Here is a 23,849-nt window from a genome sequence, read left to right as displayed (position 1 = left end):
TAAAGCTTTGTAAATCAGCCACATAGTATTGTTGATATACTGGGATCCCAGGCGACTGATGAAGAAGATAGTCTGGCTAGTCAGCACATATACAGCTGGAATGTCTATAAAATGTAAGGGGGCTGTTTTTTGTGGAGTTTAACAAACTATTCTCTAATCCCCTGTAGATTGTTGGAAAGAAACACACATTTCTAATATATGAATTCATGTTATTGTTTCCTATGTGCTTTACCTGCTGGCAGCAATGTTATTCAGTCCAGTATTGAGTCAGTACAAAAGAAGAGAATGAGATACATAGCAGCTATTACAGGAATTATATTAATGGGCCAGATTAAATTTGGTGAGAAAAAATTATCTCATGGTTTAGCACATGAAAACTCATGGATAAAATTAAATTAGAGGAGAAAAAACGTTTCTTCTAATTCAGTTCCAGTTTTTTTCCAAAGACGTCAATAGAGCTTTCATGTGATAAAACGTGAGACACGTTTATCTGAATTGAATTGCATCACAAATTGAATCTCGTCCATCAATGATAAACCTTTTTCTTACTGAATTGAATCTGGCCCAATATGTGAATAGAATATGATCCTTGAATCAAATACTGATTTATAATTGATTTAGGTACTTCAGTCTCATGCCAAATGCTGTATTTTTAAACCGTGAAGTAAGTGTAGAATGTTCACCAGCAGAGGTCACTCAAACCTTAGTACTTAATACTTACAGGCTCCTTCCCATCCATCGCTTCAATCCACAGGCGTCGATTGGTCTCTGATAAAGCCTGCAAGGTGAGCGTTCCTGGCCTGGGGAGAGAAAGAAAAGTTCACAGTTATGTAACAGAGATACTTTAGACAAGAAATCATCTAATAATTGTGGGGGCATGAAAAGTGTGTGAAACAGATACAAAGCATGAGTAATATGGGTGCCCCTGGCATTATTCAGGCACATAAGCCAGGCAGCTAGGGAGCAGATGTTAAGTACAGGACTCCCTCACCCTTATGGTTGCTGGTGCTGCACTTTGAACTGAATTTTTAATTCAGCACAAGGAACAGCTTTCACTGACCATTCCCATAGGCATAAGGGTTCTGAGCTAAGACCTGTAGGGATAACATTTTGCACCCCTTCGGGATCCAGCACTTGCGTCCGTGTAAATGTAAATTACCCCTTCTGTGCTTAACACAGTAAACATGCCTCTCCATTTTCTCGTAGAAAGAAACCTTATTGTCAGTGCACATAAAAAATATATATAATCAGAATCACAGATTCCCCTGTTAAGTGCCCCCTGACTGCATGACATTTGTCCATTTCCATTTGTCTACGGCAGGGATGCCCAACCTTTCTTACTCGTGGGCCACAGTCAAATGTAAAAAGACTTGGAGAGCAACACAAGCACCATAAATGTACATGGAGGCGCCAAATAAGGGCTAAGATTGACTATTAGGCAGCCTCTATGCACACTATCAGCTTACAGGAGGCTTTATTTGGTAGGAAATCTTGTTTTTATTCAACCAAAACTTGCCACCAAGTCAGGAATTCAAAAATAACTCCCTGGTTTGGGGCCACTGAGAGCAACATCCAAAGGGTTGGTCAGCAACATGTTGCCCCGAGCCACTGGTTGGGGATCACTGGTCTACGGCATAGAACTGACCATTCATTATTACTGGCACCTCAGCAATGTAATAGTAATTATCCTTCTCTGTTGGGGCCTTCGGCCCTGGTAGTGCAAACATCTGATAGCATGGAAATATTGCTTGCATTGAATTCCAGGTTCCTAAGAGGCGGCAATTGACTAGGATAATCTACCATGTAAAATGGAAAAGGATTACCCTGCTTTTCTGTCTTGTTTTTTTAAAATGATTTAAAGAACAAGGAAAGCCATGGAAAAATAAAGTGACTATACACAGGCACATTTAAGCTGCTGATCGGATCCATTTAGACCAGGTTGGCAGCTTATCTGGTCCTCAAGGTGGGCATACTGGGGAAAGATCTCTTTCCAACTTTCAGATGGGGGTCACTGACCCCAGCAGCCAAAAAGCACTATTGTTCTGTAAGGCTTCAACTTAAGGGTTACTTTATATAGCTTATTTTTATATTCAGGTTGTCTAAAGTCTCTCATTCAAACCACTCCCTGGGTTGGAGTGGGGTAATTTAAACCCTAGCAACCAGATATCTGCTGAAACCCCAAACTGGAGAGTTGCTGAACAAAAAATGAAATAGTTAAAAAAAAATCCACAAATAACAAAAAATGTAGACCAAATGCAAATTGTTTTAGAATATTACTCTCTACATCATACTAAAAGCTAACTCAAAGGTGAACAACCCCTTTAATGTAAATTGGAAAAGTGCCTATAAGAGCACTTTGAGCCATTTTAAATTCATTTGTTTTATGGGTTTATATTTCCTTTAAAAACAAATATCTTATTGTTTGCTGCTCCTGAGCAAAGTGTGTGTCCTTTATTACATATAGGGGGTATTGTACAGGCTCTAGGCAAACTTAGCTGGTTGTTTCTGATCTCTGCCTACTGTTCTGCTTTAGCCTATAGAAAAAATTCCCTTGGGACAGACTGGTAAAAAGTGGCATAAAGTTACAAAACACAGGCCTAACCCACACCCAATATGTGGTTCCACGCCACTAACAGGAAGCAAACAAGGAAAAACAGTCTTTTCTGTGCCTTGTACAATACACAACCCTCCCTCTCTACAAACACGTTAAATGATGTCACGTGAAGGAATGACACAGATTTTCATGCTGCCAGCAAGGCAAGTAATGAAGCGGAGCAAATCAAAACAACATAAACCCTAAACCTCTGGCTATTCTGGCCCTGCCACCATAACAAATTACTGAGCTATGAGCCGTGACATAAGTCCTGTTTCTTTGGCCTCACTAACCATTTCTGTAATTACTGTTGATGGAAAAACAGCCTAATGAATTTATTTCTACAAACAATGAATGTGTCAGCATCTTCCTTAATATCCCCAGAAGGCGCAGATGCACTACATCTAATGGCAGAAGGAACTCACAGGACTCAAGCAAAACTCTATTGCATCGACCATGTAAAGTGGCCATGCTGGTCCCCAGTAACCCACCGACTTAAGGTGCTTTGATCTATTGGACTTTTTAATGTATCTTCCTCATATATTAAAGGAACTTCTTTCCATTACACTTTGGGGCACATTTACTTACTCACGAACGGGCCGAATGCATCCGATTGCGTTTTTTTCGTAATGATCGGTATTTGGCGACTTTTTCGTTGCCATTCCGAATGTTGAGCAAAATCTGCCGATTTTTTCATAGCGTTACTACTTGAGCGAAAAGTCACGACTTTTTTGTAGCCTTCGCGCCGAGTACGAAAGATTCGGATTCATTCAAGCTTCAGTATGGTGACTTTTCTTGGGCCAGGTTGGAGCTGCAGAGTGCCATTGAGCCCTATGGGAGACTTTCCTTGGGCCAGGTTGGAGCTGCAGAGTGCCATTGAGCCCTATGGGAGACTTTCCTTGGGCCAGGTTGGAGCTGCAGAGTGCCATTGAGCCCTATGGGTGACTTTTCTTGGGCCAGGTTGGAGCTGCAGAGTGCCATTGAGCCCTATGGGAGACTTTCCTTGGGCCAGGTTGGAGCTGCAGAGTGCCATTGAGCCCTATGGGAGGCTTTCCTTGGGCCAGGTTGGAGCTGCAGAGTGCCATTGAGCCCTATGGGTGACTTTTCTTGGGCCAGGTTGGAGCTGCAGAGTGCCATTGAGCCCTATGGGAGACTTTCCTTGGGCTGGGTTGGAGCTGCAGAGTGCCATTGAGCCCTATGGGAGACTTTCCTTGGGCCAGGTTGGAGCTGCAGAGTGCCATTGAGCCCTATGGGAGGCTTTCCTTGGGCCGGGTTGGAGCTGCAGAGTGCCATTGAGCCCTATGGGAGACTTTTCTTGGGCCAGGTTGGAGCTGCAGGGTGCCATTGAGCCCTATGGGAGACTTTCCTTGGGCCAGGTTGGAGCTGCAGGGTGCCATTGAGTCCTATGGGAGGCTTCCAAAATCATGCTAAGTCTGAAAGTTTCGCCCGCCGCTTACGAGCACTCAATACGAAAAAGTCGCGACAAGATACGAGCGCATCGTAATGGCTATGAAAAACTCGCGTTTTTTCCCGCAAATCGTATTGGTAACGAAAAAGTCGCGACAATTTCCGAAAAAGTCGTAAAGGCGCCGAAAAAAAACGCAAAAAATACTAAAAAGTCGCAAAATGTTCGTTTTCCAATCGGAATTTTTCCAATTCGGATTCGGATTCGTGGGTTAGTAAATGTACCCCTTTGTGTAGAAGTGGGTAAAGTAGAACTGTTGTTTGGCTGCATCCCATATCATTTCTTATTATCTCCTGCCTTTGGTACCCTTCCCCCTAGCAGGCCTATACCATAAACCTAAATGTATATATTTCATATTCTGAAAAATAATATTGTACAATAAGAAACATTTGCAGCTTGGCAGACAGGCGCCCAAGCCTGGACATTGCAGGAGCACTCATGCGTCAGCCAATAATCACTTGGAAAGTGCCGGTGCCCAAAAGGTCACTAATGCAGCAGATGGCACTATTGCTATAGTCTCTTATGAAAGCAAGGCTGAGGCCAAAAAAAGAAAATTTGTCTCTCTTCTGGGTACAAATGTAAATACAGGTATGGGAGCTGTTATCCAGAAACCCATTATCCAGAAAGCTCAAAATTAAAGGAGAGCGATATGCCATAGACTGATTTTAATGTTAAAATTGATTTTCTTTTTCTCTGTAGTAATAAACCTTGTACTTGATGGTAACATATATTTAATCTTTATTGGAGGCAAAACAATCCAATTGGGTTTATGTAAGACTTCAATTATTTTTTAGTAGACTAAAACTGGCCATACATGTACTCTGTGTGGGAACGTGTGCGTCCCAATAATTTTCGTACCATGGCGATTGGTCGTTTAGTCAGTCGGACAGAGTAGAAAATTTTGGTCGGATAACGATAAAATCTGGGCGCATATTGTGTATTGGACGGTATCCTTGGGGAATCTACAATGGCAGTCACTTTCGTATGATTGGTGTCTGCCAATTATTTCATGTTCAGAACATCCACTGATTGGCTTTATCCGACAATTTAATGTTTCAGATTGTTGCATTTAAACATGCGACTGATACCCGCACGTTCGTCGAAAGAAGACTAAAATCGTGTATGGCCACCTTTAAGGTATAGAGATCCAAATAACAGAAACACCCATTATTTGGAAAATCCTAGGTCCTGAGCATTCTAGATAACAGGTTATATATCTGTACGTAGAGAAAGAATGTCTCCAGCACAAATCAGGCTCTTTTTAGAACAATTTCCATTAGTTGTTTTTTTTAGTTTTTAGGATATTTTCAATTTTTAGACTGCTAATAAGATGAATCTAAATCAACAGTGCCATCTGCTGTTCATTTGAGTCAAATTACAACTAGGTTAGTGAGAAAAGGAAGGTCTCGTCGTGTTCCCATGCTTAAAACTGGGCAGCAGCGTCAAATGACTATTCTTTGCTCACTGACTTCACTTTCTTTCTAAAAACTTTCCAACTAACAATTTCCTTCCAAGTGTAGCCAAAATCAAAAGCAGGTGTTGTTGTTTCATAATTATTATGTTTGAAGTTTAAAAACTGCTAATATCTTCAAAACCAGAAACAAAATAATAGAGTTCTGGGAGCAATTTTACATGAACTTGTTGAGGGTTTACATTTACCTTAACAACTTAATAGTTTTAATGAAGGCGCATATTTCTGATTCCAATTTTTTTTAATATTTTTGTCCCAGTAGTGTGATTAGATTTTTATTGACTACATGGTCTGCCGAAGCTGCAATAATTCCTACCAGTCTCTTACAAAGCTAAGGATTTCTAGACTGGGATTCAAAATAGGCCTTTGCAAAAACACAGAGGCCCAATCAGCACCCTATCAGTCCAATAAATAGTGACTATATATGGCATCTTACAGAAGCCCCTCTGTCATTTGCCAGAATCCACAGATTGCCAGTCCGGGCCCGAAGCTAAGTATGAAGTAAAGCTCAGCTAAGTCATTCAAGACATGGGAACCTATATTATCACAAATTGCATCCCTTTATTCAATTAAATCAGATTGAAAAATACAACAGTTTTGTAGAAAGATTGAAAGTCAGTTTTTATTAGCATGACCCTAAAACAAAAAAATTGTAATTCTAACCAAATTTCCCCTTACATATTAAGGCATACTTTTCATTGGTTTAAAGTGCTATCACAGTATTTGTTTATCCCATTCTATTCTCTAGTTCTGACTTTTGAAAAAATATAGTTAGTCCTTCTCCAGGTGTGTTAATCTGCTGGATTTTGCTTCATTGATTTAGAAGTCAGAATTAGAAGCACAGCGAATATGAGTAGCTAGACAGATACTGCTCTCTATAGCAATTCCATTTACATTGAAAATGTATAATGAATGTATATTGGGAAAGTTTAACAAAACAAACAGAAAAAAACCTAATAAGCCTATACAATAACTTATATATATACTGTCATGGGAAAGCTACGAAGCCCAAACAGAAGATAACCAACAATACTTATATCCCTTCCTCAGCTCCATTGTTCTCGCTGAACTGATTTACTACTTCTAGCTTTTTCCTTGCAACAAATAAGCACTGATTTGAGTTACATGTACAATGGTGACATTTATTGCAACACATACACCTATATTGCTGATCCAAATATTGTGGCCCATAGATCTTTTTTTGTTGCTAGAACAACTGAAAACAATGAAAGGAAAGGGGGGAATCCCTGCAAGATGCACAGTAAGAGACTGAATGCGTGTCCGGACAAGGAGTGTACTATAAGGCTTTCCTTATTAGAATACCCTCACAACTTACCTCTCATTGGTCTCTACATCAAAGCAAAACCTCTTGTCAATAGAATCGCTCTTCCGTCTGATGCAAGACTTGAGGGTCAGCTCCTGGTTCCCCTGCATGAGAGAGAAAGGCCAAAGTAAGAAGCCTGGAAGCTGCGCTCAGGAGACAGATGGTGGGGAGGGGGATTAGCTGTCAGGCTTTCTTCAGCAGACAAAAAGGATTAGAGCGTCACAGAATACAGATACAATAATGTATCCTGCATCTTGTTATTGTATACATCTGCAATGGGCTGCCATGATCCACTTAGCCACCTCAAGTGATTCACCCATCATCTGACTAGGGGATATACAAACTCCAAAAGTATATGGTGCTGTCCTCACATAGGATTCACTGTAAAGCAACCAATTCAAACATCTTTGTGGGTAAAGCACAAAAGGGGGGAAGTATGCCAAGGCTCTGTAATTTATAGCAACCAATAAGATGTTTCATTCTAATATTGTAACTGCAACAGACAAGTAAGATCTAACTGCTGATAGGCTGCAATAGGTTGCTGGAACACAGCAAATGTACATGCATTTGCGCACAAAAATCAAGATATTTATGCAACGCCCAGGATCTACCATGACCATGCTCACAACCTACCTTCACCCCTCCCCACTTTCAGGTAAGCCACTGACCTTTAGTGGCCACTAAATAAAACAATCCCACCTAAACAGGGGCAATTAGAAGGGATCAAAATTAGTTCAGTATGTGCATTATGCTACAGTATTTTTGCCTATGTTTTAAATAGGAAAGATATTTTTTTTTTGCTATTTCTAAAATGTTATATTGAAGGTAAAGCCACATAGTTACACAATTAATTTGGTTTACAAAAAAGAAACCGCTCAACCCTCCAAATGACCACCCAGTCCATATTGGTACACATATTAATATACTATACATATATAAACTATATATACATGCACATAACTATAAAGGAAGCACACCCTGGTGAGTCGTAGGGGGCAGAATGTGGGGTCTGCTGGACCGAAATCCTCCCCTCCCAGCCACTTTCTAACTGAAAATTCATGTGGTCACTGTATCAGTCAAGGACATCAGGTAGGTGGGGAGGTAGGTGGGGGCTGGTGCTGCTAAGCCCGCCAGGCGTCTCTGAAAATTTTTTTGCAGGGGGATTCGGTGACCGCTAGTTAAGGCACTATATTTATATACCTATAGTAAATGTAGGTCTTAAAGGGGTGGTTCATCTTTGAGAGTAATATTTTGAGACAATTTGCAATTGGTCTTCATTTTTTATTATTTGTAGTTTTTAAGTTATTCCATTTTCACTACAAGAGCTATCCAGTCTGGAGTTTCAGCAGTTATTTTGTTGCTATGGTCCAAGTTACCTTAGCAACCAGGGAGTGGTTTGGATGACAGACCATTATATGAATAGGAGAGGGTCTGAATAGAAAAGAAAGTTACTCAAAAGAACAGTAAAAATAAAACTGTAGCCTCACAGAGCAATAGTATTTTGACTGCTGGGGTCAGTGACCCCCATTTAACAACTGCAAAGAGTCGGCAGAAGAAGGCAAATAATTCAAAAACTATAACAAATAATGTGACCAATTGAAAAGTGTATTGTATACATTAGCTTAAAGGTGAACCACCCCTTTAAGATCACAATATCATTGGATATTATTTCTATGAAAGAAATCATCCAAGCCACTCTTAAAGGTATTAATAGAATCTGTCATCACAGCCTCAAGGCATCATGTATTATGGCTATTTGGTTATCTATGTTTTAGAATTTTAGGTTAGTTTAACCTTGGACAGAGTTGCACTGCCAGTTCAACATGTGCAGCTATTATTTTTCTCTAAAACATGTTGTATTCGTGCATACAGCTTCCATCTCCTTTTTCACTGCTTCAAATGAACATACATTTCACTTAAGTATAAAGTTTGGGGGCTCTTGTTCTTTTCTAAGTGAAAAAAAGATCCCGCCATTGTCTATAATGTCCTGTAATATGTGTAATCATGTCTCCTTTTAATTAAAGTGCAAATTAGCAGTCCACTGAGAAGCCCTCGATATAAACAAATGAGCATTCATGTTACTTCTACCCAAGTGTATAACCTTGTCAGTACTGAACCTCAGTTGCCAACTTTATACTTTCTGTTCCCAGTGAGTCAAAACAAATCAGCAGTCAACTGAGAAACCACTGTCTAATGGCTCTTATATTCTTATCTATAGTCTTTAAACGTCAGGTAGTAGCAGTGGGGAAGGGAGGGGTTTGTTTATTTAAAGGGCTTCTAAGTGGACTGCTGATTTGCTTTGGTTCTGCTTCTTGGAAGCAAAACATAGAATGTGACTTTACTTTCAGTTTCAGGTTTTGCCCTGTTCAGTGAAAAAAAACCAAAGATATTTCTTAATTAAAACAATAGGCAAAAAGTATGCTCAGCACAAGCCCTATTCATTGAACTAGTGTTGAAAAAGGGGGTATACTGCCCCTTTAAGTGACTTATTGAGGGTCACAGTAGGATTTCAATAAGATCTGTCTGGAAATAGTGTTTGAGACAGCGCCATTAGATAAATTAAATAATTTTTTATATATATATAATCCTAACAAGAGCATTTTAACTAATTGCTCTTTTAAATGCGACTTATACCTTCAGTTTATTGTATTATTCTGTACATATATATATATACAGGCTACGCTAATCACAGGTCTCTATACTTGATTGGCAGAATTGTGCTGGTCTGCACTGCGGCTTCTTTCCAAGGGTTAAACAACTGCCTAACTGTGTTAAAGTGAAGACACACAGAGCTACTAGTAGCAGCTACTTGTCACGGCTACAGAAATAGACAATGCTGATGATTTACTAAAAACTGTCTCTACATGTGTTTTAGCAGAAGCAATAATCAGTATTGTCAATGACAGGGTATTTTCTGATGTTTAATAGCTGTGACAAGTAGCAGCTATTAAGTAACTCTGTGTCTTCACCCCTACTATGTTCATGAACATAACAATAGTGCTTTTAAATGAAGGAAAACAAATCCACCATACCATGGTCTCAAAAGGGAGGGACTTCCACTCCTATGGTTTGTATATAGAAGGGATCCAAAACTCACCTGCCTGGAGCCTGGTTTTTGCTCCAAAGGCATCATGCTTAGAACCTTCCCCTCCTTTTCATATTTGCAGTAATGTTTCACCCATGTAATGCCAAGGGCCCCTGCATAAACAACAGAGAAAAGAGAGAGAAGTAACGTCAAGAATGAGGGTAAACACACTTGCAAGCTCATAGAAGCAGTTAAAAAAACAGAATGTTCAACAAAACAACTTCTACATGTTCCTGGAAAATGAGCAATGTGTATTGAAAAGAAATCAGTGGATTTTGTTGGCCAAATATTTACGAAAACTAGCACAATTGCTTACTTTGCACTTCTTTGCACCTGACTTACATATGAACATTTTCCAAAGATCATTCATGTGACAGCCATAACATATTAATACTCCTGCACCAATGCAAACACTGAACCAGGGGAACTGTAATACCAGGTACAACATTTGCACCAATTTCAGTAATGCAGTAACCAATCAAATATTTACTTTGAAACATCAGAGCAGTAAATTCTACCTCTAGATTGTTTACTAGACATGGATGAAACTTTGCACCTAATATTAGTTTTCCCTAAAAAAACATGTTGGTCTCTCTATTCTCACACATGAGATGGAATAACTGGTCGCTGACAGCAGATCTAAAGTACTTTTTTTGTGATACATATCATTGTGCTGGATAAAAGCCACATTACGTTTTTCCTGGGAGTACAAGTATCCCTCAATGGTGCTTTGTCCCCTCAGCTTGCACATCATGGGCGCCTCAGTCATTCGTTTCTTCAGATCCTCCAGTTCCTCGCGGGTGCTGCTGAAATGATTTCGAGTCTATGGGGTAAAGCAAGTAAAGAGCCTCTAAGGAATGGTGATGTGAATGGAAGTAAAAAGCATACAGCACTGTACCAAAATTGTAGCATACATTTTATTTCTGTATATGTGTCCATTTTTAAATATTTACAAATAAGACCACTGTTATCCACACTTGGGCCGCAGGGAGTTATATATAACACACGAGCCAGGTAAATAGTGCAAGTTTTTGAACATTGTCCAAAATGTCACCTAAATGGCCTGATTCCTTTCAGTTATTGTTAGAAAATGCAGGCGATGTAGATTGGCCACATATTTTCTTTGGGTAGGCATTGCAGAATTAGAGCTTGACTACATAAGTGTTAAGATCTCCAGCACTCACCTTGTTTCTTCAGTGTATAACAGATGCCTGGTAGCACAGACTGTATAATTAAAGGAGAACTATAGCCTAAAAAGAATATGGCTAAAGATGTTGCTATTTTACTGAACTTACTGTACCAGGTTAGAGGTTCAGCAGCTGTATAACACTAATGCTTAATGCCTTCATAGCTGTCCATTGCAACTCCCCATTATCTGATATTATTAGGCCACTTTTTGAGTGACTTGGCACATGTTCCGTATGCTCTGGGCTGCTGTTGAGAAGCTAAGTAAGTAGAAAGTAGGGTTGCATCTTTCATAAAAGCTAATGACGGGGTCAGTTATTAATCATTTCTGATACTGAATGGATTGGTTTCCTGCTGCCATGAAATGTTAATCTGAATTCATTACTAATTAGCCTTGGAATTGTATAAGTATATATACTGTATATTGCCTGTCCCTATTCTCAGGCAACTGAGAGCAGCCCCTGACACGTGAATCAGCAGATAGGAAGATGTGGAGCTACTGGGGGATGGGGGGGTATCTTCAGAGGCAAAGATCTTCCCTGCTAAATGTTTGGTCTGTGGTGGCCTGGACTGGAACCAAAGCCCAAGACACAAGATCTAGCATTTCTAGCCTAAATTTTTCTTTAGATTTCCTTTAAACTACTACCTGCACCAGACGGAGGAAATGGTAATATACTTTGCACTGATTTTACTCATTAAGGAAAGTATACTGTTTCCAAATCAATCATGACACTTTCACTTGTGTCACATTTGTGCCTTCTCAGGCTGTGCCCTGGATATGCCATGCTGACCCTCCCTTGGCTGCACCATTCACTGTGTAGCACGTACATTCTGAAGACTGAGTTGCAGCTGCTGTTTGTAGGGAAGAAAATCCTGAGTCAGTTCAAAGGTGAGATTGTTGGAAGTGAAGAGACAGTGCAGGAACGTCAGTACCTAAAAACATAAATAGCATACACAAAAAAATGAATAGAAACACGCCAACCACAGTGATGAATGGCTAATAATAACAAAAAGTAATATGCTTCAATCTGACAAACACCTAGACTTTACTTAAGGTAATACGGAAGAACACAATAATACACACTTTACTGCAACACTAGAAAAGTCCCTTCTTGTCCAATTTGTCTAGTCCATTACTCACAGAAACCACAATACATAAGTAGCAATACATCATACAGTTGAGATGCAAGATATAATGAAAAAATGTTAGAGAGTCTGAGTTTCAAAGAAAATAAACTGTAACCAAGGATACAAGTTTGTGGGGCTCATTTAGAAACACAAATTTGAACATGGGCAGTAACTCATAGCTACTAATCAATGTCTGGCTTTTTCCAGGCAGCTGCAGGCTTAGTTATGGAAGCAAACATTTGATTGGTTGCCAAGTGTTTATAAAATAGTCCCTCGGTGTCTTCTTGAATTTAACTTGGAATAACTTAATCAATTATTTGTTAATCATAATGGAATTGTCTTAGATCAATCAATAGTAGACAATGAGTTTTATAAATGTTGAGAGCAACAGGCAACCTGGACTAAACAGGGGTTTAGAGGGGCCTAGCACTGTCACCTAAGCAAACTGTAACATGTATTTTTTGTGTTAAAACATGATGTCCACATCAGAATCCCATTGATCATGTGCACTAAGATCAGATGGTGAGAGAATTAACATTAACAAATTATGATGAAATGTGTATGTCTAATGTAGCATGAAACTTGCCCAGTAGGCAGCAACCATTGGTCCAATGATGACTTTAGATATTATAAAAATTACAACCTAATCCAAAAATTAAAAAGGTTGTTCCAATGACAGCCCTTGATGAATGTGAAGACAGAATCTACTCACTGGTTCTACAATGCAGAATTTCTTGCTTTCCTGTACTTCTTGAATCTGGTAAACATATTCTAGGGAAGATTCATAGAAATTCTGCTTCTCTCTGTCCACTTGCTGGTCAGCCTATAGGAAAGAAAAAATTAGGCATGAGTTACAAATTCAGTATTCATGACTGACAGAACGTCTCTTCTCTGTAATAAAACCAACAAAAGCACCGTATGTATCTACCAATGATTTGTCTTCAGGATTAACATTTCTTTTACCTACATCTCATCCAAAGAATCTGCACCCCAATATCTCAAAAACAACTTGAATTACTGAATGTCTGACCATTATGTTCTTTATGTTGTGCCCTTGATAATCTCTTACTTAAACTAGTTAGTCCTTATGCCTACATCTTGTGATTTTGTGTGATAAAGTCCATTCTACTCAAAAAGATTAAATGATTGGCCTGTTTTACTGTATGTTCATAGCTGATGTCTATATAAAATAAAACTTTATCAGATCTTATATAAGATTTTATGGTGTCTCACCTCATTAAGTTGGACCTCTTTCTTTTTAGATGATAAGTTTACATGTCGATCCAGAAGTGAATAATACTTCTCACCGTCTTTGTCGAACTTCTTCTTTCGCTCCTGCAATATTAAGGATCCAAGAGAAAGCCTGTCATTGCATATGGCTGACATTAATATTAGCTAATCATTGCCAGATGGATACTGGTGTACTTCTAACTAACAATGAGTATTACTTTACTCAAGCAACAGAGAGTTAACAGATTATAGAACACAAATCATAAGATTGTCTTTGGAAGACAGCAGACATTCTGTCCAGTTAATGTCACCTTAGGGGCAGGGAGGGATTTCAACAATGCAAGGCTGATAACAATTTACATATGTGTTCCAGTTCCTATGAAATGGAAAAGAACATTGTGCACAGACCTACCTATTTACATCCTATGGCTAAATTGGCTATTACAGTTAATGAAAGCTGCTGGAATGCTTTGGATCTAGTCTTAATGAGAAAACAGCATTGTCAGCACCTATAATTGAACAATCAAACAAAATTGACCATAAGGGTTTGAATGGGCCAAAGAAACAGTAATGGAGGAAGACACTAGCTTATACTCGCCAATCTGTATTGCTAAAACTGTCATATACCCTGTTATCTGCCCATCAATCACTTGTAAAAAGTACACGCTGCCCCAGTATGAAAGAAACATTTAGAAATTCTAATCACATTTGAAATTTACAGTCATTTTATAATAAATTGAATTTTAAACCAATAGCACCACTTGCAGGTCAATTTTCCGACTCTGGTCGGGAGAACATGCCATAAGAAATTAAGAGAACTGTTCCAATGCTGCTCTGTTTGGGAAACACATTAGAAAAGTCAGCCAGGTTTTCTGATTCCTTTCCTAAACACGGCGAAATCTGGACAGTTCTCTTTCTTTTTTCAGACATGTTCTCCCAACTGCATCACAGTTGAAAAACTGGCCAGCAGGTGGTGTTGTTGGTACAAATCCATTATTTTAGCATTACATATTTTTGCCGAAAAATGTGGTTTGATTGTGTTGAGAAACAGATACCACAGAAATCAGTTATGCTTGATTCCTCTTTTCTGGTTGCTTACGTTTAAATTAAAGTTCAGAAATCTGTAGATGGATGTAAACCATATGGGATTTAAAGAGAAATGTTGTTGCTAGGGTAAGTGATGGGGGCTTGGATTAGATAATACATTTATAAGTTGACACAGCCCCTAGTGTCTAATCCTGAACAAAATCAACAAAACCGATTTTGAGCACATGCAGACAAGAAGCATTTTAATGGGAAAGTTTTTAGACATTCAGTCCAGTACTACATAATGCCACATATCTTGAGTTTATTAAAAGGGTGGAGCAAGTCTACAGAGGACTCTGCCCTTCTGGGTCCTGGTATTGATTCCGGTACAACTTGTGTCCTTGGGTAAGTAACCTAAGCACCCTGCTCCAGGCACAAAAGTTAACATTTTAATCTCCAATGGTCAAAAATTCACTGTGCTTGAAAGAATCTAGGAATAACATTACATATGACAAGCAGTGCAATAAAAGAATATGCATAATTATAACCAAGCAGCATGTCCTATGTAGCATCTACCTTCTGTTTCCCATTTTATTTATAGGTGCCTATGCATGAAGCAGAATAGTGTGTGTCTGGTAATGAAAGGGTTATGAAGCTGGAGGAGGTGGGAGATTATTTTGTGCAAATTCCAGCATTTCTTGGCTGTTGTGAATTCCCTGATCAGTCATTCTGGCAACCTCCAGATGGCCTGACAGAGGATCCAGACCCTCACTACAACACGTGGCCCTCTCCCTTTCCCCTCAGCTCTGTAGCACTAGCTTAATTAGGGAGGGATCTTCGGCTTTCCAACTCTCAGATACAAACAAAGCCAGAGTCTCGACAGGACCCAATTCCAGGTGGCCCAGTATGAGAGGCAAAAAAGAGCAAAACAGGGAAACAACGCTTCCATGGGGATCATGATCTGTAAACCATACTTTTAAGAATGCTCCTGGCTCTTGCACCAACGTCTGAACTTCAGCAATGATACCTGGTGGTGCCATGAAACAAGGCCTGCTGCCACCTTAAAGGGGACCTGTCACCCTAAGAAATGATTACAAATTGTTTTATATTGTGTTTGTCAAGCAAAATAAACTTCAGTTACACTATATAAGTTATTTTAAACTTATTTCCTTTAGCCCTGGAATTCACAAATGCAGAAAACAGGCAGGCTCCATTTTGTGTACACTGTTATTAAGGCAAGCTGTGCATCCTGCCAAAATCTTGTTTCTGTGCCAGTATGGGGGGACCTGATACCCATGTCCATGCACTGGTTACACAATTAGATGGGGAGGAGGGAGGGGGAATGTGAGGAGAGCAGTGACATCTAAAAAGTTCTGAATTGAAAGTGAAAGTAACTGGCTGCCCCACCCCTATGCCTAGGCATAGAGGCGGGTCAGGCAATATATGATTGACAGCTGGGACATTTAAATGCTTATATAATGGGTCTAGATGTGTTAATAAAAAAATTACTTTGGGTTACATGTTTAATTTGAAAAGGACTTTTATTATACAGCTTTTTATGTCTGGGTGACAGGTCCACTTTAAATGCACAGTACTGATCATGTCTTCAAACTTGTTTTTTTAAACTTATTTTATGTTTACTACCAGCTGTCCCATGGAAGGCGTGTATGTAGTTATGAGGCAGCATGAGATGTTTTCCCTTTAACTGAATATGAACATGATCTCATACATCTTGTGCAGTCTAGGGGAAAATGTGTGTGTATCTGCAGAAATTGTTCTACTGTAGTATTGGCTCGATCAGAAATCCTACCCCGCCCAGATAAGATCTAATAAAGACATAACTACTGTCAGGGTCGGACCGGGAGGTTGTAGGGCCCACCGGGGCTGCCACACCAGGGGCCTCCACCCCCCCAAGTGCACATACATAATACATACCTTTCCCAGTTCCCCCCCTGGCCCAGTCTGACCCTGACTGAAGTATATAACTTCTATTGAAAAAATTAAATCTATACTCTGCCTAATGAACCTTTTGCTTCAAATCATTTTGTATCTATTGCTGCTAATATATGGCCACTGCAAGTGTGTTTACATAATGTACAATATGGTATATGCTTGCTTTTGTCCCATAAACTCTACTTCCCCACTTTCCAAACTGTTTATGAATTACTGTTGACCTGTTTCTGATTTTGATATGGCGACTGGCTGAATGCCAACATAGGAGTGGCGAAATGATTGGCATTGCTGCAGCCTTGACAGTTTAAGATCTCATCAAAATAACTTAATTTTACCACCAGCATAATATTGCTTTATATGAATGTTATATTTTTTTTTTTTAAATAGTATCAGCAAACTGGATTTCCAGGGAACACCTGGTATAATATACATTTGGTTACTAAAAGTTAAAAATGTGTATGTTCTGCATACATGCAAAGAGTAAAAAAAAGGCAAAAGCAATTATAAAAAGCAGTGATAATAACTTCCATGACTACTTTCTTGCCAGACTTGCTACTGCAGTGTGAGGCCAAACGGGGGCAGACCAGGAGCATGTCAGCAAGAGACCCTTCAGATAATCTGCTTCTTGGTTAATCTAACAGTGCCACCCATGACTGCCAGTTTCCAGTGTCAGCCCATGGTGGGTACACAAGCAAGCATCATATGTACGTAGAAACAAAGGAATTATTTACCCCTATCTGATGATTCCGCATTACCGCTACAATGTTTGGGCACCTTCAAAGGTGTCCGATAAAAAATTACAGTCCTGCCCTGTCAACAAGGCAACCGATATACAAGGCTTTTACCAAAATCAGTGCCTCATCTCCCACCATACATGCAACGATTATTGTATTAAACAAAGTTTATTATAATATCGGTGTGTGTATGGCCACCTTAAAGCCTTGCTGGGCCTTACGTGAACCCTACAGTTTCAGATACCTTTATTTAGAAGAGCATGATAATCTCCTGTCAAGCCAAGGTTTTACATTTAGACACACATGAAGCCTAAAAATGCAAAGAATGCAAAAATAACCCCTGTAACAGTCTCCATGAATGTACACTAAACTGGTATTTAAGACATATTCCATTGACGACTGATTTCCAGTGGTGAAGTTTCCCAGTTTTGAAGAGGCAGCTGTCAAAATAATTTTTCCCATAGGTTTTCCTGTAGACTATTCCTGGAGGTCAGTGAGTCCAGTCTGCATGTGGGACTGAGCCACTAAGATTTTCAAAGGTTTTATATTCTAACCTCATTAATACTCCACAGTTTTTAATGTATTACCTACTCTTTATCAGATAAGAGCAACTATCTAAGCGCTAAAGGCATGTTATACACTCTTAGCTTCCCAGCCTTATCGAGAGTTAGGGTGTACCTTTGTGAGTCCAATTTGATCCTTGCGAAAACTCTCCAGAGGTTTGATCAGTAGATCATCAGCATTTTGAAGCTATGGCATAAAAACAAGGAATTCAATTATAGATTCAGCATCATTCCCCCTAATAACTATGTTACTTGTTAGTATGATTTCATGCAAATAGGTATGAAAGGATGGCTTACAAATTGGAAATGTAGCAAAGGATAATTTGCAGGCAGGTGAGAGGATGCCTTGAAGGAGGATGAGGTAGAACAGGATGATTACAAGTAGGACATACAGTAGAGTTTACCTTGCAAAAAAAAACAAAAGAAGATGGCTTGCAAGAAGAAGAATCAGAAGAAGATGCAGGAGGAAATGACTTTCAAAAAGGAGAGGATGTAGTGAAAATGTAAGACTTGGAAGAAACTGTCTTTTAGGATACAGACAAAGGAAGAAATTGCCATGCAAGTGGTTGATGTAGGAGGTAATGCCTTGGAGATGTAGGGGAACTATGAATAATGTTAGCAATGAAAGGTACCTTAGTAGGCATGAGACCAAGAAAAGAATGGTATACAAGAAGCACAGTATATGGTATACGTAAAGGAGTGGTAGGTGGCTGCACATAATGGGCCAGATCATTTTTACCTGTTTCTTTAAATCTTAACTAGTAGAATAATTGTATTCAGTGGCATAACTAGATGTTACTGGGCCCCACAGCAAATTCAGTTTGGGGACCCTAAAGTTGATCTATTCTATCAAGGTATACTGAAATTGCTCAAATTAGAGCCTTATTGGGCCCCCTGCATAGTCTGCTTCTTCTGTAGTTACAGCCCCAATTGAATTCTCCAGATTCTGAAATTCTTCCAAGCAACTTACATACATACAATGATATGGGGACCATGATACAGATGTTATTATATCAAGCCCTCAGTGACTTTTCTATTCTGGGTGGAAATTGAGAAATATCATACCATCATCATCCTCTCATTCTCCACTTCCTGCAGCAGGTCAGCAAACTCTTTAAAGGACTCGGCTGTGAAGAGAAAAAAAGCGAAGGGTCGATTAGAAAACCTTTGGGTATAAGGCAGGTAGCCTACACTGCATATTGCAAGACTTCTAAGCCTCTCTTGTTACATGACTGTATTTTGTTTATTTTAATTCATTTGTACACTATTTGTTTTTTCTGTATATATTGACTTTGACTTATGAGTCTTAGTAGGAGGTAAATGTTTCTCAACATTTGTTATCTCAACAAACATACAATTTAGTAATGCCTTCGGGTGCTGCCCTTCCCAGTTTGAACACTGGCTGAGTCTAGCATAAATTTGTAATGGAAAAGCTTTATTGGTTTTCCCAGGCCATTTAATGACATAGCTGGATGTTGCATTCAGCATTCTCCAACAGGCTGTGAAATCTTTGTGTTCCTGAATTGTTTCTGCACAGAGAGGCCCCAGAAAAAGAGGGCAAGATACTACAGGGCATTAAACTAGATTTTTAACCTGTCATTCAAAAGAAGTGACCTAAATATGCTCTGCCTTGGCTTGTATTTGGGCACTGGCCACAAGCCACTAAAAGTACAATGGGTGTAAAACGTTTTTTAAAGTGGTAGTTCACCTTTACATCAACTTTTAATATGTTGTAGACATTGGTATTCTAAGACAATTAGCAATTGGTCTTCATTTTTTATTTTTTCGGGGTGTATCAGTTAGCTTTTTTTGTGTAGCAGCTCTCCATTTGGTATTTTAGCAAGCTATCTGGATGCTAGGGTCTTTTTTTACTAAAGTAACCAGGCAGTGGTTTAATGAGAAATAGGAATATGAATAGTAGAGGGCCTGCACAGAAAGAAATAAAAATAAACAATGATAATAAAAATGTAGGCTCACAGAGCAACAGTTTTTGGCTGCTGGGAGTCAGTGACCCCCATTTGAAAGTTGGAAAGTGTCAGAAGAAAAAGGCAAATAATTAAAAAATAACAAAAAATAAATAATGAAAAGTTACTAGGAATAAGGCATTCTATTACATACTAAAAGTTAACATAAAGGTGATCCACCCCTTTAACAATCCGACATATGGTTAGATGCCCAGAGTTCTTATCAATTAGCAAATTAAAACTTATCAGATGCTCAGTCTGGGCCCCACCTTGGTTTTGTACCACCATAGGGTGTCCAACCTCATTGTTTGGGAGCATCTGTTGTAAGCTATCACCTTCTACAGCATGTTTAATTGAAGTCTAGCAATGGTGGATTTGCAGACCCATCTGGTACCCCATTTCTTACTGTCAGGGACATAAAAGTATCTCAGCACCATAAAAGAGTGTACAATAGAGTTATTGTGTGCAACCACTGCCTTATTTTCTAACTGTGTGCCTACCCTGCTCCTCCTAAATGGCTAAGAAGCTGGGATGGAAAGTAATATAATCAGTATAATCAAACCTTTGGCATGATCTGTGTGCATGTTGTCAAATCAAAGGAACACTATACTGACCAACAATGGATTTAATTGTTGATGATTTGCACAGCTTTACAGGTGTGTGAAACAAGGGTCCACCCATCTAATGCCATTGTGCCTGTGCAGTAACCTAAAGCAGCCAACAAGAAATGTAGTTTCATCTTATTTCAATTACTCAAACGCTAATTGCTGATGGATTATTGCACCAGTGGACAATTTGGTCAGAAATAATGAATTAAATATTGTCAAATGCTAGTTAGGAATCAATTTGCTAAGCCTTGGTCTTTGGTTCTTCCCCGAAGAGTTGTGTGCTTGCTGAGTATCTAGCAGGGTCTCAGTTCCCTATTAAGGAAGGGGGGGATTAAAAAAACTAATTTCTTTATCTGATACGGCAGCTGTAAAATGGAAACAAAACATTTGCTGAATTTCTGGGATTTCTGGAGGATTTCAGAAACTGCAAGAGTTGTTCATGTGTGCGATATCATGCTGAGGCTTACTGGGGAGGCACCCTGACAGAAAACCCAGGCCGGGCCCCTTGCTAGGATGTGAGATGTGCAGCTGAACTGTGTGTTTGTGAGTCACAGTTTGGCGTAGGTACAGAGCCACAAGCATCTTTAACCCACTCTGTTCACGCCAGAAAATATACACCACAGCAGCCATGTGTAGTACATAAGGGGGTGTGTGTGTGGATCAGTTATCAGGAACTAAAGGAAAAAGAAGGGAAAATACAAATTTTAATATTCTTTCCTGTGTACTTGTAATAATTTTAATCATCATTACTCCAACCTGCAGTTAGCAGATGCACCTATTTAATATTCGTACTATGACCAGCAATCAGAATGAAGTTCTTCAACACTTTAGGAATGCGCTAGTCCTGTATATGGTTTTACTATTTGATATTTGATGGATGCCCCTTCTTCAGATCCTAAGCTATTTCTTTCACCATGTTGCATTTGTAGGTAGTAATACCAGCACACAGTTACATTTTACTCTGCTTATGTGTCAGCAGCCATATACTGTACACAGTGTGAGTACTACTACTGTACTTACAAATAAACCAGGATACGAGAAATTGCTTATTTTCTCTGTAAAGAAGGAAGTGCCAGGCAGAATATATAATATAGGGATCTAATAGGTATGAACTGTAAACAGGCACAGAAGAAAGGAAAAAGGCTTTAGCCATCAACATCATTTTAATACATAGGTTATAATATTATTATATATTGTAATGTTTGGGTTTACCCCCACATTTCTATGGAAGGCAAGCAATATGGCAGCTCACACTCATATGTAAAGAATGAATGCAATTATAGAGAGAAGGAATAATCTGCATCCTCAGCAAATGATGTCTTTAAATATAACTGCCCAATAAAAAAGCAATAAATAGAAGTAACACCTGCTTTGAAATGATGGGACACTTGCTCTTTACTTCATATAAAGTGTCATTGTAATGATACAACAGGCTCCTACATATAATGTGCTAATTTAGCCACTGAATTACAGACCAGATGATTCACTCCTTGTATAAGTATGAATCATGAATCACTTGTGGAAATGTTGATGGCTACAAAGCCCACAATGCAGGGGCAATCCTTGGCTAAGGGCAAAGAGGCTGAGCATCAGGTCAGGGAGTTCAGCAGCTTAAAAGCTAATAACTCTTTATCACTGGTGAAAATATAAACTTGAAAACTAGAAAAAGCTTCCATAGGTATTTTTTTTCATAAACGATGGATTACAGCAGTAGTAGGACATTGAATAGGAATTCTCTAGTCTAATCTGGAATTCAGGCTAAAGGTGGCCATAAAGGTGGCCAATTCTAGCTGCCGATATTGGCTGCTTATCGGCATGTGTAGGGGCACTAACAACGGGCCTACCCGACTGACATCTGGCCTAAAATCAGCCAGATCTCAATCGGGCAGTTTTGAAATTTAGTCGGATCGGGGACCGCATGGGCTCGTTGATGCTTTCCCCGGACCGACGGATACCTATACCCGTCGTTCTAATTTGATCGAATTAGCCCAATATCGCCCACGCCAAGCGAGCGGATCTTAGCGTGTATGGCCACCTTTAGTCCCCCAACCACTGATCCTGCCCCCCCCAGGCCAGTCTTACAGATTGGGAACCACAAGATGATGTTATTTACTTGCTGGACCATGAATTACACTAATGTGATTGCTTATGAAAACTTCTAACTCATTCCACAAAGTGCCTCTAAATAACAGACAGAAGAGGTGGTCCCAGGACTGGTATTGGTTGTAGCCATTAATCATCATATGTTCTTTAGGTGTCTGTGTAGCGATTGGCAATAGAGCAAAAATGTTGTAAATATTATAAAGAATAATTTTATTCTTTTAAGAGGAACTAGCATGACAATGAAATAAAATAATAATATAAACTCATCTCACGGACAATGTATTAGTGCTGTCTTTCAGAATAAGTTACAAACAAAGCTGCATGTAGAGAGGCAGATTGCTGACAGATGGGTTCTTGAGACTAACTTGATTCTGTCAGAAATGGTGCTGAAATGTTCATTCGAGGTTTTCTTATTGTTACACAGAAAACAAATATATTGGGTACATTGTGTACAGACATATAAACAGAGTTTATACTGTGCATATTGTAAGGGTTAGGTGCATTTGGGATGCACTGAAAGCATGATCTGGAGGGAATACATTAAGTAATGCTATTTGGTGCATGGTGCCAAAGGTAGCGTATTTATTTTGGCAATCTTCTGAAATGTAAGGTCCCATATTGTTTTTACATCAGGGCAATCCCAACGCATATGCATATACATGCCCAGCTTCCCACATCCCATAAAGAATGGTGCAGATTATACATATTGATTATATTTAGGACATTTCTTATTTCCATGAGATGAAGCTTATGTAAAATTTTCATTTTCATGTTAGTTCACCATTACGCCTGGCTAGCCTGGGAATTTTAGTAATAGGAAGTAACAGGAACAGCACTCGTGTAGAAATTCAGGCACCTTGTCCTTTATTTTAAAGGAGAAAAAACACTAAAATCATTAGGGGTACCAAAAGTTAGGCATTCCTCGTGATTGTATTTACTTACCTGAAACCCTGGGCTGGTGCTCCTGTTAGCATTAAATTGACCTGGCCCAGGGTTTTTCTCAGCGAGTAAGGTGGAGCAATCTTTTTCCTGCTCTTTTCATGTGCATGGGCAGTAATGTAAAGAGCTGAACTTTAACAATAAAGCCAGAATTTTCACTTTATTGTACATTTGTCTACCCTGAGGTAGTAAAGAATGATGAAGTGGAAGAATAGAATTACTCCATGGTGCTCACTGAGAAGGACCCTGTGCCAGGTCAGTTTGTGGTAAAAAAAAAAAAAGCAATCACTAGCAGGGCCTAACTATCTTTAATCCATTTCCAATCGATAGTTGGATCAGCCATTTTGGCCAAGATGATGTTAACCACTGGATCTTACCAATATTTATTTCATCGTCTGTCATGGTGTCCCCAATAAAGTCAAACTGGTAGCTTTGCAAGGTTTGAGAGAATTTCTGTACTGCACTGGAGTAACCTAGC

General features: G+C 39.2%; 1 protein-coding gene across 1 annotated transcript in view; it reads right to left on the bottom strand.

Moving 5' to 3' along the window:
* The window catches only part of ophn1 (oligophrenin 1), an 86,337-nt gene that overhangs the window by 38,985 nt on the left and 23,503 nt on the right, over nucleotides 1–23,849 (bottom strand). The window contains 10 exon segments of the mRNA NM_001079012.1: nucleotides 722–800; nucleotides 6,866–6,957; nucleotides 9,951–10,051; nucleotides 10,632–10,761; nucleotides 11,952–12,056; nucleotides 12,964–13,074; nucleotides 13,485–13,586; nucleotides 17,873–17,944; nucleotides 18,823–18,884; nucleotides 23,749–23,844. Of these exon segments, the coding sequence (NP_001072480.1) occupies nucleotides 722–800; nucleotides 6,866–6,957; nucleotides 9,951–10,051; nucleotides 10,632–10,761; nucleotides 11,952–12,056; nucleotides 12,964–13,074; nucleotides 13,485–13,586; nucleotides 17,873–17,944; nucleotides 18,823–18,884; nucleotides 23,749–23,844 (950 nt within the window).

Source organism: Xenopus tropicalis, chromosome 8, assembly GCF_000004195.4.
Source record: "Xenopus tropicalis strain Nigerian chromosome 8, UCB_Xtro_10.0, whole genome shotgun sequence".
Lineage (NCBI taxonomy): Eukaryota > Metazoa > Chordata > Amphibia > Anura > Pipidae > Xenopus > Xenopus tropicalis.
Note: the sequence above shows the minus strand (reverse complement) of the source record. Positions and strands in the feature narration are given on the sequence as shown.